Here is a 16,554-nt window from a genome sequence, read left to right on the forward strand (position 1 = left end):
TGCCCCAGCAAAACACTGTCCAACCAACTTTTCAAAGAACCCCTAAGTTTCCACTTCAAACTAGTTAGTGAGGCAGTAGCTGGGAGATGGGACTAGTTAGTGAAGAGGTAGCTGGGAGACAGGACTAGTTAGTGAGGAAGTGCTATACTCAGTTCCATTTCCATATCTGTAACAAAACTTGTCCACACAGACAAACACAAGGTGATCACCATTTCCCAGGAGGCCACACGGGAATTCAGCTCACTGAATAAAACACAAACAGTAACAAACAGACAAGCAGCGGCAGCCACCAGGCTCTCACTCACCCAACACACCCGACTGACAACTGTGGGTGTCCTGGGGCCAGGGGTCACCTTACCCAAATGTCAGCAGGGTGTCCCCTGCTACCCTGGACTTGAGACTATTCAGTCACTCAAAAGTTACCCAAAAGTGTGCACTCACCAGATTTCAGAAGACCAGACAGTATAGAAGGTGTCTTACTTAGGGTTTCCACTGCTGTGAAAGAGACACCAAGACCAAGGTAACCCTCATAAAAGTAAACATTTATTTGGGGCTGGCTCACAGGTTCAGAGATTCAGTCCATCATCATCATGGTGGGAGGCACGGCAGTGTGCAGGCAGGACCTGGTGCTGGAGAAGATGGTGAGAATTCCACTGCTTATTCTGAAGGCAGCTAGGAGGAGATGTCTCTTCTGCACTGGGCAGAGCTGGAGCATTAGGAGCCCTCAAAGCCTTCCCCACAGTGACTTCCTCCAACAAGGCCACACCCATCTGACAAGGCCACACCTTCTAATAGTGTCCCTCCCTGTGGGCCCTGCAATCAAACACATGAGTCTATGGGGGCCAAAACCTATTGAAAGAACCACAGAAGGCTTGCAGGGTTGAACTAGACCCTCCTTCTCAAGGGAAGAATAGATCTCGTGTGAGCCCCCATAAGTTGTAGTTGGCCTGTTCTCATCCAAGAGAAGGTCAGGACCTTTATGAATCTGAAGTTTTTATGGAGCCATACAGACCCAGACAGGGGCATACACTGTTATGAGTACAAGTCTAAAGAGATAACCCTGACCTGAGTGAGCAGGGAGTTTACAAAGGCAAAACCCTTTCAATAGGGGATTATCCATTGGCATAGCTATTGCTAAGCAGGACAGAGTTATATTTTTAGAGTAAGACACAGTTGTCTCACTGTGTGTTTCTGCTTGATCGGGGAACAGAACGTCTTGCAGTTGCAGGAGAACAACGCAAGTTAGCAAGAGTTCCTGAACCACCTGAAGTGCCTCAAGGTCAGCCTGGCTTGTTTTAGCCTGAGGTGGGGTCAAGATCTAGCTAGCAGGATTTTATTGCCTCATTGACTTGTTAATGTCCCCTGCATTGTGTGTTAACTTATACCTAGGGCAAAATGTCATTACAAGGGCTGAGCCTTTCACCACAAGACACTCTCATAATTCAGCCAGATGGTGTGTTTCTCATGTGTATGTTTCTGCACATATACAAATACAGACTCGTGAAGGGGGAAGAAAGTGCTCCTTAGCTAATCAGTGTCACAGGGCTGGAGCTCAGCACTAAGAGCCGTGGGGACACAGCACAGATGTCACCTACAGATCTATGCTCAGGAACACACACACAAATACAAAGAACAAATAACACTGCCTTTATCTCAGCAGTCTAGATACAGAAACAGTTGGGTCTTTATGATTGGAGACCTGCCAGGTCTATTCAGTGCCTTCTAGGCTAACCAATGTTTCATACAGAGACTGTCTCTGTAAGGAAGATCTGGAGAGATGTCCCAGAGTTTAATAGTTCTAGCTGCTTTTCCAGGTCACCCTGATGCAATTCCCAGCACCCACAGGGCAGCTCCCGGCCCTTTGTAACTCCAGTTCCAGGAAATCTGATGCCCCCCTCTGGACTGTAAGTGCAATTCAAACATGTAGTGTATATATATGCATGCAAACAAAACTCTCAAATACATGAGATAAAAATAAATCTAAAAAACAAACGCCAACAAATCAACCAAAGAAACGAGAAAGAGACACACATATGCAAACACACACACACACACACACACACACAATTTAATCAGATCAACTGAGGTGATATGGAAATAAGATGGTGACCTCTTGCAGGAACAGATTTGCCCTTATATCAGAACAATGAAGGAAACAGTCTCTCTCTAGGGAGTGGAGACCAGGCACAGGGGTGGGGGTGGGGACACAGGGAGACTGGGGTTTTATAGGGAAAAAATAGGACCTTTGGGTGGGAAGATTTTCATCTGCAGACCTATTGCAAGCTCTCCCACTCTGGTGAATTTTGGTGCAGGTCTTTATGTTGGCATCTTGGCCATGAGTTCTCTTCACATGATAATCCTCAGTCTAGCATGTCCTTGTTCCTAACTGTCTACTGATATGTGCCAACTCTTTCTGCAAGGAGTCTCAAGGCCATCTGAGGTTTCTGGTTATTAACTGATTAATCAATTCCCTGAGTCCCAGACCATCAGAGCAACAGCTGAAGTGAAGGAGGTCAGCACAGTCTCTCATTGGCTACTTCTTACAGGAGAGGGATGATGAGGGGTGGGTGTAAAAGTGGCTTTCATTCTCTTGATGTGATTGTCATCTCTGAGAAGGCTTACTGCTCAGTCTGCTAACCCAGGCCTGGTCCTGGAAGCATCTAATGTCTGTACAATCTGATCTAGGCCTAGAATGTTTTCAGCCTCTGGGGCTTACTGCTGAATAAGCTCACCTTTTCCTAGTTCTTTCTGAACTTTGGCTGGCTGATTCAACTCAACTGCTCTGGCTCAAAACTCCTCTCTAAGCTGACTGATTCAAGCCAGTGTTTCTTGGCTTCTTACTGAATTGCTCTGCTTGGCCTCACGCTAACTTTGGCAATCAGTGCTAATTTTCTGTCTCTTTCTCATTCTCTGGGTCATTCTGCTGAGGTTTGTTCTCTCTGCAACCTGTCTCTGTAAAATTGACTCCTTTTTCTCTCTCTGCACTGGCCCTCAAATGGCTTCCATTTCCTTTCTCTTCTTGCGAGAGTTGGGCTTATCCTATTTTGTCAAACTGTTCTCTGATTTGTCACTTTGAATGCCACTCAATTAGACATCACTTTCAAACATGGCTGCTTCCTTCTAGCAACTAACCTAACCTCCAGTGGTTTGAGATTAAAGGTGTGCACTAAGGGCTTGTTTTATTCCAGCCAGAGGGATTAAAAGTGTGTGCTAAGAGCTGTGGCACACTACAACTGGAAAGGCTTTTTCTTTTTCAGTGAACACACAATCTCAGGGTTCACGGTGTGATCAAACAGCCTGCAACAGGGATGTGACTAGGTTCCTTTCTTACAGGCAAAGGGAGCATAAGTCATGTTGACTTCATGCAGCAGGGGAGAGTTTTAACTTGAGCTGTGGTAGGGTCTGTGATTGCTATCATGAGCTCCTGCCATAACCTTTGAAAACAGTTATACACAGAGGCACACAAACTTATACACATACACCCAGACACACAGAGATACACACACATACATGAGAACCATTAGTGAGAAGTTCTGTCCAAATAGCTTTCATAGGGTTAATTACAATATCTGAGGACTCGGGCCCTTGGCCTGCTAAGGACACACACTGGCCATTTTTATGTTGGCCAGTCTCCTGCTGCGTGTTTAAGATTAAGCCTCAGGGTCAAGGTCACAGCCACTAGACTGGCATGAAGTCCCTTGTGCTCTTAACAGGAGAAGCAAGGTTATGCCTCCTCAGCAAGAGACCCTGCGTAACAACTACTACTTAACAACTATTATGTAACAACTATTACGTAACAACTAAAAGAACAACACCGGCATATTTAAAATTTATTCTGGCAATATTTTTTGCTGTGGGGTTCTCCCATCTGCCCAAGTGGCCAGGCTTGCAGGCTTTTGTCTTTGTTTAAATTGTTCAAAGTGTAATCTGAGGCTGGAATCAGAAGACCCGTTAAGGATGACAGCGTGTGTGGACCATCTTCACTGAAGGTGTATATAAGTCAGTAGAATATTCTATTCTGGGCTTGTTCTTCCTTGAGACAGGATACGGCATGGCTGTTAACAGCTGCCCCTCTTTATCAATCTTGGTTAGGGTCACCATTGCTGTGATAAACACCATGACCAAAAGCAAGTTGTAGAGGAAATGGTCTATTTGGTTTACATTTCCACATCACTGCTCATCATTAAAGGAAGTTAGGACAGAAACTCACACAGGGCAGAAACCGGGAGGCAGGAGCTGATGCAGAGGCCATGGAGGGATGCTGCTTACTGGCTTGCTCTCCACGGCTTGCTCAGCCTGCTTTCTTATAGAACCAGGACCACCAGCCCAGGGATGGCTCCACCCACAGTGGGCTGGGCCTTCCCTTATCAATAATTAAGGATATACCCTCCTGCCTTGTCTACAGCTCCATATTCTATGGACATTTTTGAAATTGAGGTTCGGTTTCCTCTGATGACTTTAGCTTGTGACATATAACCATGGATGTAACTGTGTAGCATCATATCTAATTGTCTGGAGTACTTTCTCTCCGGAAGGCATATTAAGAGTTTAATAGTAAAATGAGCCCATCCCCCTTCAAGCCAAGTCCCTAGAGGATCCTCACATCTCACAGACCAGAAGTGGATTGTTCCACCCTTTCTTTTAAAACACAGTTCTTCAGTTATGTTCACATGTCATCTTTCCATTCCGCAATGGAGAAATGGGATGCAGCCAGCACGGATCATGCATGGACTTACATTAATGTGGGGTCCACGAGGGAAGACATGATGTGTCCACAGCTTGGCAGGGGACCACAGACCATGGTTTATTAAAGCCCCGTGTATCTGGGGTGTTTCAGGGAGGCAAGACTGGAATCATAGCCCAGCATCCCTGGGTCCCCCAATGGCTCAGGTAAAGTACCAGGCAGAGTGTGGTTTGTCCTGTGACCCAGGGGACATGCATCTTCTCGCACATGGGGACACTGGGGCTCCTGGTCCTCAGGGCTGATTGAGAGAGGACTAAAGGAAGGGGGTCCATGGAGATCCATGCTCCCACTTCAGAGATTGAATGGACACTGGGGACAGGTGAAGGGTTTGGGAACAGGAGCAGGGTCTGGGAGATGGTGGCCCTCACTAATTCCCAGCATTCTTAGTGAGCAGGGGCCAAAGTTCAGAGAGCACAAATGCATCTTTTGTGGCTAATGCATTTGTGTGTTTATGTTTATACATACAAACTGCTGGTTCACTACACTGAAGTATGGAACCATTAAGTCTCTGCATGAAGGGTGGTGTGCCTGTCTGTGTGTGTGCATATGTGCAAGTGTCTATGTGCATGTGTGTGTGTAGAGAACTTGGGAGCATGAGGCAGGTGGAGTTCTGTGAATTCCAGCCTAGGATGGGACATAGGATAACCAGTAGGAAGAAAGGAAAAAACAAACAGAAAACAAAGGAAGCAGTCTGGGAAGAAAGAAGAGAAAGGAGGGAGAATGAATGAATTCATTTTAGTTTGATCCAGGGCACGGCACTCAGAGTGCACACACCCTCGTGGCTTGCTGTAGTTTATTAATGCTGATCAGACAAAGCTGTTGGATGAGCTTCCCAAAAGGTAGAAAGATGGAAGTCAGCTAGGTTTTAAAGTCAGTGTCGGTCACAGATTGTATGCAATATTGTTTTCCTGCTCTGCCAAAAGCCTCAGCCTGCATGCTGCAGAAACCATGCACCTCGCTGCACACTGGCCAGAACCCAGGGCTGCAGGGCCACATGCAGCTGGTGAACAGCTTCAGCGTGGGATGGTAAAGGTCTAGAATCCTTCATGGGAGCATGGACAGAGGGAGGCAAGGATTCTCATCTCCGTTTCATGTAGAAGAGATCTGGAAGCATCCCAAGCCACCCGACATCAAACACTGTAGCAGTATAGTTCTGCACTGCCTATGGCTGGTTGCCCAGTAACTGAACCCATGTGGAGATTGTAAAATGCGCTCAATAAATGTATCTAGTTGAACATGAAACACATACACACATACACACACACGCACACTTACTTCCAAGGCCCCTCCCTCAGAGTGCACACACCCTCGTGGCTTGCTGTAGTTTATTAATGCTGATCAGACAAAGCTGTTGGATGAGCTTCCCAAAAGGTAGAAAGATGGAAGTCAGGCTTGAGTTTTTTCCCTTTCCTTCTGAATCAGTTTCCCAGAGAACACTGTTGGTGGATAAGGCGGAGGAAGCAGGCTATGAGGAAGGGCAGGCAGGGACCAGAAGCCTGGAGTCTGACCACAGGTTGGATGCCCCTCTCTGGAGCTTTGGGCACCAACCTGTCCTCTCTAGGTCAAGGTCCTGCAGGAGAGGAGCACATGACACTGACTCCAGAGCCTCCTGGACAGATGCTGCTGTGCTTACAAGATGGTACATCCTTGTGTCTCTGGCTGCAATGAAAAACATACAATCGTGTCAGAAGCCATCGGCATTGCTTCCAGGAGGGGGATGTAAATCAGCCCTGGGTGTGGGCACCATGAATGACACATGGAGCTCCTGAGAAAGGGGGAAGCACACACAGAGGCAGGAAAGATGGCCATCAGGACACCTTTATGACCACACCCACTGAGGGCACATAAGACCCCACAGGCAGGCCCTACACTAATAGGTCTGCCAAATGGGAGCCATGGCCTAGCCACCTCTGTGCTGCAGGACGGCACTGCAGGCCACTGTCCCCTCAGCTGCCTCCCTCCGTGTCCCCCCTTCCTTCCTGACCTCCTCAGGTTTCTTTCCCACATCACTGCACCCATGTTCATCCCACCCTGAGGTCACGTGACATCACCAGTGCCCTAGCATCAGGCAGACCCTGCCCCAGGAGGGGAGAGGTCCAAGTGCAGGTCCCTCTGTGCCTCTGTGGCTGTGACACAGCCCTGCTGAGTCCCATTGACCACAGGACAATGAGGCAGGGAAGACAGGACGCTTCACGGACCTGATGATGGCTTCAGAGTCTGTGGGATCCCAGCCCTGCCAATCACTAGCTGAGCAGTGGCTTCAGCTCTCAGAGTCTATGTATCTGTGTGTCTGTGCGTACCCGTGTATATGTGTGTGTGTCCACGTGTTTAATGGCACAGAGATGAAGGTCAGAGGACAACTGGGGAGGGGTTGTTTTTTTCCTTTTACCCTATGGATTCTAAGGATCAAACCCAGATCTTCAGTGTTGACTGTATGCTTACCCACTGAGCCATCATGCCAGCCCATAATATCTCTGAATGGGGCTATAATGGCTGTAAAAGGCGGCAAGCAGCTGGCCTCCACAGGAATGTGGAAAACTTAAAAAGGCCACAAATCAGTGAGAATATTGTCCAAATAGATAGAGTGACCAAAGCTGTGTACGAGGGGACAGGATGAGGACTCACCGGCACATCCCAGGAGTGCACGCGGAACATATCACTGTTTCTAAAGAAAGATGACTTCAGCCAGGTCGCAGCCTCTCCTCCCAGCAGTTCCCAGGCCTGTAAGTCTGAACCTGCCACATTCCTTGTTGGGTCTGCCGGGTCCAGGATCACAGGACTGCAACCAACATTCAGGGAGAGAATTGAGCAGCTGGTCATTGCCTCGGACACCACTTCACAGAGAGAGGAGGAGCCCAGCAGAGCATCCCTACCCACAGCACACAGCAAGACTGGAGGGATCCTTGGACATGACCTGGAAGGCCTGGGTTCGAATCCTCTACCCTTAGTGTGTCCTAGTGCAGGTCCCTCGGGCTCTCTGATCTGTGAGATGGGGAGAGCTGGACCAGCCAGTCTCGTGGGAAAACTGAGCACAATAGTGGATCAATGCATGTCACTCTCTAGGGTGACATGTTTATTATTTACAGGTAATTGGTCCACCTCAGGTCTTTGGTGTCTCACAGCCCTTAAGATGCTGTTACTGTTGGGAAATCTCAGTTCCCACTCCATGTCCTTCTCTTCCTTGGCTGTTTGGTCTGGACAGTGTCAGAGCCTTGGTCTCCTCACCACAGACAAGATAACCACCCTCCCTGCCCACCTTCCAGGGCATTAGGACCTCAGGTCAGTCAGGTGACAGTGCCCAGTGCAGGAGATGCTGCATTGACACAGGGCTCCCACCTCCTTCCCCCCCTTATCACAGGAGTGCAGCCCGACACCCACGGGGAGCAGAGCCATGTGGGGACAAGATACCTGTCTTTTCGGAGCTGTCTGTGCAGGTAGACAGACACCTCCTCGTCTTTAAAGTCATAACACCATGTCCAGTAGACTCGAAGATGCTGATACTTAGTGATCAGTTCTAAGACCGTTCGGAAGCACTGGGCTGTATGTAGTCCAGAACTGTCTTGGGTCCCGCATTCCCAGGCGTAGACTGTGAGCAGCTCCAGGGCATATTGTGGGGGCAGTGGCTTCCTCAGCTTCTCCTCACACTGAGAAGAGAAAGGCAATGAGAAAAGTGGGGGGGGGGGCTCTCAGCTGTTGTGTGGGGGCCACGTCTCACAGGCTCAGTTCAGCTGTCACCTGATGATGTCATTACGGGTTCATTGTCACACAGCCATGCACAGTCACTCAGATTCAGTCTATGACCCCTCCTGTGCTGTAGTCAAGGGCTGAGTGGTTGAGATGGACACTCTGTGCTCCACAATGATTGAGCATGCACCAGCAGGCACAGGAGAAAACAAGACAGCATGAGTGACAGCCAGGACTGAGGGAGGGGGCGGGACATAAGGAGTGCTCACTGTGGAAGTTTCCCCATGGTCTCTGAGGTAACTGGGAAGGGGCCAGGGAGATGGCTCAGGGGTAAAGCGCCTCCCTCCCCATGCAGGGGTGAGAACTGCAGGTCAGATCCCCAGCATCTGCAGGAGTGTGGGGCTCTTGAGGAAGCTGACTCGTGATCCCAGTTCGAGGGATGGAGACGGGGCTTGCAGGGGCTGCAGGACTGTACAAGACTGCTGATCCAGCACATGAGTGTCATGTGTGAGACCCTGACTGATTACACAAGGTGGAGCCTGACTGAGGATCTGCCCTCACACTCGGACCTCCACATTCTTATGCACACACAAGCACACAGGAAGAGATGTGCTTCCACGAACAGGTATACACAAACATACACTACACACACATTTATAAAATAGTCCAGAAAAATATTGAGAACTTGGGAGGCAGGGGCAGGAGGATTTCTGAGTTCAAGGCCAGCCTGGTTTACAGAGTGAGTTCCAGGACAGCCAGGCTACACAGAGAATCAAGGGTATTATCTGGAAATGACCGGAACATAGAAAGCATAGAAAGTGACATGAAGGGTTTGCCCAAGCAGGAGGCAGACATTCAGAGACACAAATGAAGCTGCCATGGAACAGCAGATTAGATGCAGCTGAAGAGAGAGTTAGCAGAAAGTGACTACAAGAAATCACTTAGAACAAGCACAGGAAGTCCTCCCTCCCCATTCCCTCTTCCTCCTCCAGCATCCTGTTCCCCCAAACCCTGTTTCTCCGAACCCCCTGCTCTGCTCCCCCTCTAACCCCATTTCCACATCCATTTCCTATGTTCTCACCTTGTGCCATTTTTATTTCTCTTTGTCAACCTGACAGAGAGTGTCATCTGGAGAAGATGGGCCCACCCCTGAGGCAATAACTCCATCAGCCCAGCCTGGAGTCCAGCCTGTGGGGCAGTTTCCTGATTGGTGTGGGAGGGCCCAGCCCACTGTGGGCATTGCCTGTCCTGGGCAGGTGGTCCTGAGATGTTTGTAAAAATCAGACTGATGGCCCAAGGGCACCAGGCAGCCAGCAGAGTTCCTCCATGGCCTCTGCCTCCCTCAGTGATGGAGTGCGATGCAGGGATGTGAGCCCCACAATCCCCTTCCTCCCCAGGTTACTTTCCAGATCACCTTTCCCACAGCACTCAGAGCAAACTAGGACAGAAGCTGGTCCTAGGGACGGGGCGCTGCTGTGACTGACCGCCATGCTGCTCCTTGGGAGGATTGATAAGGATTATGGGACTCTGGGTTGGAAAGCTGTGGAGAGCTGAGAGCCCAACACAGTGTGGGAACTTGGAGGACAGGAGAGCTGAGAGTCAGGGAGGTGTCAGAGGCTGGAGTGTGAAGTGTGAGAGAAAAGCAAGGACCCCATCTGGGCTGTTTGTGTGCTGTGTTTGGATTAAGTAAGAATCAGTAATTCCTCATCAGCTGGGGCTATGCTTCTGCTCAGAATAAGTAGAGGATGGGCCATGGCTTCTAGGAAGAGTTTCCTCATGGTCAGCAGACAGAAGCCATGATCCAGGGGTCCCAAGGCTGCATCTCCAGGTGTCTGCCACACCTGGAACTACAGAGAGGCCTCCCGGGTCAAAAGTCACATGAAGGGGCCCTGGAGAACAGCTGAGGCCTGGCACTGAGAGAGGCCAGGAGAAGCCATGGTTGCAAGCGCAGCCTCAATGGCCGTGGAGACCCCGAGACCCTGGACTTGCCCTGAGCAGGAGACAACTGCCAGGAACAGAGCAGTGTGAGAACAGAGCTGGGCTGAGCCTGAGAGCAGCTGTGTGTGCTGTGGACGGCAGAGCCCGAGAAGCCCAGGCAACTGTGAGTCCCAGATGTCAGATACTGAGCCTTTTGCTATGAATATGACAGTGACCTGCTGCTTCCCTCTTAGAATATGAAACACTTTAACTAGTGTGTTAATTTTTGTGTGAGACCTCCCTTGAGAGACTAATCTTGTTACATGTTGAAATTTAACAAAAAAAAATTTGTATTTTTGATGCTAGATTGTGTTTTATGGCTTAATATCAACATAGCATCTTTGCAAAAAGTCAAGAAAGGAAAGTTATGGTTCAATAGAAGTGTGTGCGTCTGTGTGTGTGTGTGTGTGAGAGAGAGAGAGAGAGACAGACAGACAGACAGACAGACAGACACAGACAGAGAGAGAGAGTTTCAATTTCAAAGTGGGTCATTTGTGAAAGTAATTTTTGTCAACTAGGCATAAGTTAGGGTCATCTAGCAGGAGGCATCCTTAATCAAGAGGAAATCCCTCTATCCGTCTGGTTTAGGGTAGTCTGTGAGGGACACACTTGGGGTTAGTGACAGATGTGGTTGGTGCCATGCCTGAGCGTGTGCGCTCTCCATAATAAAGCAATCTGAGTGAGTCACGGAGGTGAAGCCAGTGAGTGGGATTCCTCCATGGTCTCTGCTTCAGTTCCTGTCCTGACTTCCCTCAGTGATGCGCTGTGACTGGGATGTGTAACCAAGTAAGACCTTTCCTTCCCAAGGCACTCTTGGTCATGTGATAAAGCTGTCCAGTCAATAGACAGCGAGCTAGATTAGACCTCTACCCTGACCTGTATCCATATTCTCCACACATAGGGTCCACAGTGTCAGTGCAGATGCCTTACCAGCTGATACCAGTGCTTGGTCAGACGGATGAGATTCCACAGCTTGGGTGCACGATACCTCAGGAAGCTCTGATGGAGGTCAGTGAAGCAGATGGAGAACTCGCCCTCCTTCTCCAGGGTGGTGCACTCATGGACGAGTTGGGCGTAGATTTTGCTGTAGTTACAGGAGTCAAGGTGCTGGAGGTTTCTCAGTTCATCTATAAAGAAGTTTCATTCATGATTAGTCAGCCCTGCTCTGAGACTCTTCTGTATCTCTAGTGTCACAATCACTGTCTATGGGGTTCAGTTAACAATGCAGTTTGTCCACAGAAGGCATCACTCCCCATACAGACGGGAGCCCACCACACCTCAGAACTGTGTACATGAATTGGCCCCGGAAAGACTGTGCCACAAAGTGCTCTTAGTAGGATGCCTTACTCACAGGCCTGGAGGCAGTGGTGGGAGGAAACAGCTCACTGTGGTCACTCACAGGAGAACTCCACAGTCATCTGATAATGGCCAACCATGCTCTGCTCTGCCACACATTCTACTGCATTTCTATATCATAGCTCAGACCTACAGTCTCTCCCTGTTTGGAGATGATGGGTGCATTGTGTGCACGTGGATGTAGTAAACACATATTCAGAGACCACAAGAGGAGATGGGGCGTCTCCCTTTATAGTCTGTCACCCCCTCCCTTTGCAGCAGGGTCTGTCTGTAAATGTGGGGTTGACTGGCATCCATCAGGCCACAGAGATTCTCCTGTCTCTGTCCCATAGCACAGGGGACCCATGTCAATGTGTGGGACATCCTAAGCTTAGGTGGGCATAGGGGATTTGAACTCAGGTCCTCATGCTTGTGCAGCAATCACCCTTATCCTCTGAGCTGTCTCCTCCCCCCAACCCAGTACTGCCTGTTGGCAGTGCATGATTCTCTACAGTGCCATGTGGTGTTGACTGTCCAGTTCCTGAGAGCTTCAGGATGTGGTGGTGGTAGTTTATGTGTGCTCTGTGAACTTTTACAGTGGACAGGGAGCTGGCTATTGATGTGTGTGTGGCTATGTGTAGGTGTGTGTGCACATTTAAATAGACTATCCAGGCAGCAGGCTGCTCCTTAGGTGTCTGCATGTGTGTGGCCATGGTTACAGCAGGCCATACTGTCAGGCTCAGATGCTGGCACAGACCCAAATCACTCACAGATGGAATGTGAGGCAAATCTAGTCCCTCAGGGACCCAGGAAGTTCTCAAGAGCTAATTTACTATTTCAGAACACACAGCACACAGTAGGCCTCATTTGCTAAGTCTCCGGGTTAGGGCTGTGACTGGGGACCTCTTTTGGGCTGCCATCCACACTAGCATTCCCAAGGCAGTTCCTCTATGACAGAACTCCCATTCCACTGGAAAGCTGCCTAAAACTGGGGCAGTCCATGAGAAGACAGGCTTCTGGGGGAGCCCGCCCAGCTCATTTCTGGGTCACCCCCTCTGAGGCCCCGCCACTGAGCAGGGTTCTAAGCCTCGTGCAGCTTCCCACAGCAGGCTGCCTGGTCCTCCTCCCAGGCTGGCCCTCTCAGTCCCTGCTGCCTGAGACTCTGGACTGTCTCCATGGCTCTCCTAAGCCCAGGGCTTGTCTCTAACAGCAGCAGTTCACACAGTGACCAGCAGGGGGTGTTGTGCTTCCCCCAAATAGAAAACTTAAAAGTATTCTCTAAGCTCCCTAAGCCCATACTAGTCTTTCATGACTGTTTCTAATTGTTTCTGAGCAGACTTGGGCACTTTCTAATTTTGGAAACACACCATGTGTCAGTCAGGTATGAGAGATTAAAATTTAGAGGATCATTAATGGGCAATTATATAACACGTTTGTGTGCATGTGGTAGTTTGGGGCATGTGTTGGGGTGTCCACTCTCGAAATCCCAGTGCTGGGGAGGTAGAGACTGCAGAATCCCCCAGGCTCACTGTCTGACTAGACAGGTTGACATGAAGCTGGCCGATTCCGCTATGTAAAATCAATCAAACAAAATTGCCTGGCTTGTGGGGGTTGGAGGAAGCCCACTTGTATCCTGACTATGTCTGAGTGTAATTGTTTACAGCTGGAGACTCATAGCCTACAGACACTTCTAGAAGAGTAAACGACCCCTCCCCCCAGCCCTGTGCTATACCTAATTGTCATCCCGAGGCTCCAGGTGCCAGAGACTGTGGGTTCAGCTCCATCAGAGCGCACACCACACCTGATCCCAGCTCCTCACTGCAAGAGTCAGGAAGGCGGGGCAGCAAAGTCCAGGCCAAGCTCTGAACCAAAATAGGCTCCTAAGTAACCGACATCCAAGGCTGGCCTCTGGCCATTACCCGCACGTGCAAACGCGTGCACAGACTTTTGCACACACGTAAACATGCTCCCCCAACACACACACACACACACACACACACAGAGAGAGAGAGAGAGAGAGAAACAGAAGAGAGGCTGAGAGGCTTCAGGCATGGGGAGGAGCAGGCTGAGGCTCTGCTGCTGGCTGACTTACACAGGACATCATAGGCTGGCTGCACATCAAACTCCACCTCCTGCTGAAACTTGGGGTAGCTCAGCTTGAAGCTCAGAGACCTGGAATTGGGCTGCTTTGAGCTCAGGACCTCAAACTTCTCTCTAAATTGTTCCTCCTGCTGCAGCTGGCACAGGTGTTCGCGAATTTCCTCAATGAACTCTCCCCTTCGCTTTAACTGCTCCTCAAAGCTGGTGAGGTTGTTAAGGAACACCACCATGTTGGCCTCTGACCTGCCCTTGAGTGTGGTGTGTTCATCGTAGGAGCCTCCCTAAAAGACAAGGCCGAGAATAAGGAAGGACAGAGGGGGGGGGGAGCCAGGCGGGGCAGTCCAGATGCTGAACAGATTAGGATCCATCACCAGGAGAATGATCCTTGGATAGAGAAAGCTAGCCCATGTGTAGTGGAATTCTATTCAGCCCTGAAGAGTAAAATTGGGGTCTCCATAGGAAAATAGATAGTCCTGGGTCTCCTGTGGTACAGGAGACAAGCCAGACTCAGAATGGTGAACGTGCTTGCTTTATCTGTTTCTATCCAGAATTAAGTGTGTGTGTGTGTGTGTGTGTGTGTGTTATATGTGTGATAGTGATGGAGGGGGACTCTCTGGAGCAGGGCAGGTTCAAGTCCAAGGGGTTAGATGGTAGCAGGTATGAGAAGACTGAGAAAATTACCACAGATGTATGAAATTATTGAATTATTGTCACAATCCCTCTTACTAGCAGAGCATTAAAAGGAATAGACTATGACCACCATTGACAGTAGGAAGAAAATCTGTTACAATACTAAGAGGCCACAGAGCAAATGTCAAAAAACAAGAAAACTGAATTCACAAAAGAAAACAAAATTGAGAATATAATAACAAGTGATACTCAGAGAGCCTCCCTAAATAAAATGCTAAGCACAATCACTAACACACTTGCAGCCCTGGCATAGATGAGTAGACATTACAAAATGACATTTCTGCAGCCTTGACAGTGACTGAGGTAGGGACGGTGTCATAAAGACCCACTGGACATATGGAAACCTGGGCAATGCGCGTCCATCTGTCCAGTCATCCAGCAGGCAGTGTCTCTGTTCTGTTCTCTGCCCTGTGCCACAGCTGGGGTGTGCATGAGGACACTGGGCACAGAGCAGGTAGGTAACTCACGCCCCACTAAGGACTGCAGTCTGGCTTCGGAGAGTCCTATCCTGTAGGGTGTCAAGCCACCTGGTAGGAACTTGACCTTGACCAAGGTGAAGTTCATTGTTCCTCCAGGTCTAAGAATTCCAGAATTAGGCAGGTGACCCACCCAGCAGCCCGAGCAGTGGAGCCATCGCCCAGTGAACAGCCAGAGCAGTTCCCTGGAACACACCCTGGAATTTGGGGAAGGGTCTTGCCCTGCATAAATGTATTTTGAGGCCACCATTAAACTTTGAGCCTTGAACAGGAAATTCGTCATGGCTCCACGTTTCTCTTGTCATCCGTCATCCTGTTCCCTATCCCCAGCTTTCCTTCCAGGGAACCCGGCTCGAATGTAGCCACGGGGCGGCTACACTCTCCCACCCCATCCCAGTCAGCTCAGGCTAGGGGGACTCACCATCACAACCCTGGAGACCCTCACAGGGTGGGCGGCACCTTGGAAGCATCTCTTCTCCAGGAAAGCGCTTATGAAGTCCACGTCTGCTCTGAACTCAGTAAGGAAGGTGGTGTCGGGAAGAAGGTGATCCTCTATGAACTCGTCCAGCTTTCGGACCTGGGTGCTGCTGAGCTCTCGCTCCATCCTGAGGCCAGGAATGCTTCCTGACTGCAGCCTTGCCTTGCCAGTCAGCTGCCCCTTATATCCATCTCTGCTTCCTCTTTCCCAGGAAGGGCCGGGCTATGCAAATCAGATCTCTGCACCTGCCACTTCTGGCTCCTGGGCTCCTGGGCTCCCAGACACTCTGGGATTTTTTCCTGCTGGCATTTCTTTGGATTGTCAAACCCTCGTCACAGCAGGCTGTGGACCAGGAGGCAGGAAGCATCCTAAGGGATAGTTTCTCTAGTTCTTCCTTCCTGAATCTTAATTGTTACTGGAGAAAGATCATTTGACAGTCTCCAAGTTTAACAGCAGAATACAACACACACACACACACACACACACACACACAGATGTCACTAAATACGAAGAGCAAGTGAGAGAAATTCAGAAGATGGCAGGCACCAGTTTGAGCACGGCTGTGGTGGATGGTGGATTCCTCACAGGTGACTGGTCCAAGCTGGATATTGTAATGAGCTGTCTGCAGGGTTAATGATAGCTTGTAGGTCAGACTTGTGGTCTCACAGTTCTGTGTGTTCTCAGATGCACATCCATGATGTGGCCATCATCCAAGACATCATCCAAGACAGTCTCTCTGCCCTCTACCCCCAGCTCCACCTGTCTGTCCACAAAGGACAAAGGTTTCACATCCTCTTTATTACTGGATCTCACTCCTTTGCCCAGGATGGATGTGAACTTGGGGATCTGCCCCACTGGCCTCCCAGGTGCTGAGGTCACAGGGGTGTGCCTCTCTCCCCAGCTGTACCCAGCTGGGTTTTCAATCAATTGCCACTCCCCACTTTAATAGCATACAGCGTTGACTTGTACCCAGGACACACCCTCATGAGGGCGAGCCTGTCTCCATGCCAACCTCTCTCTGCCCAGCAGGAGTGGATGTTCATCATGGCAGGATGGTCCACACCTGTGAT

The 16,554-nt window shown here is 49.7% G+C and overlaps 1 protein-coding gene across 1 annotated transcript; it reads right to left on the minus strand.

Annotated features, from left to right (window-relative positions):
- Positions 1-6,373: 6,373 nt before the first annotated feature.
- On the minus strand, positions 6,374-15,610 carry LOC127672512 (inactive 2'-5' oligoadenylate synthetase 1C-like). Its single transcript, XM_052167644.1, has 6 exons — positions 15,428-15,610; positions 13,833-14,121; positions 11,336-11,532; positions 8,153-8,388; positions 7,370-7,523; positions 6,374-6,403 (listed from the first exon to the last, which is right to left on the minus strand). The coding sequence occupies exons 1-6, from the start codon at positions 15,608-15,610 to the stop codon at positions 6,374-6,376; spliced, it is 1,089 nt and encodes a 362-aa protein (XP_052023604.1).
- Between the last annotated feature and the right edge of the window lie 944 nt (positions 15,611-16,554).

Source organism: Apodemus sylvaticus, chromosome 22 (genome assembly GCF_947179515.1).
Source record: "Apodemus sylvaticus chromosome 22, mApoSyl1.1, whole genome shotgun sequence".
Taxonomy (NCBI): domain Eukaryota; kingdom Metazoa; phylum Chordata; class Mammalia; order Rodentia; family Muridae; genus Apodemus; species Apodemus sylvaticus.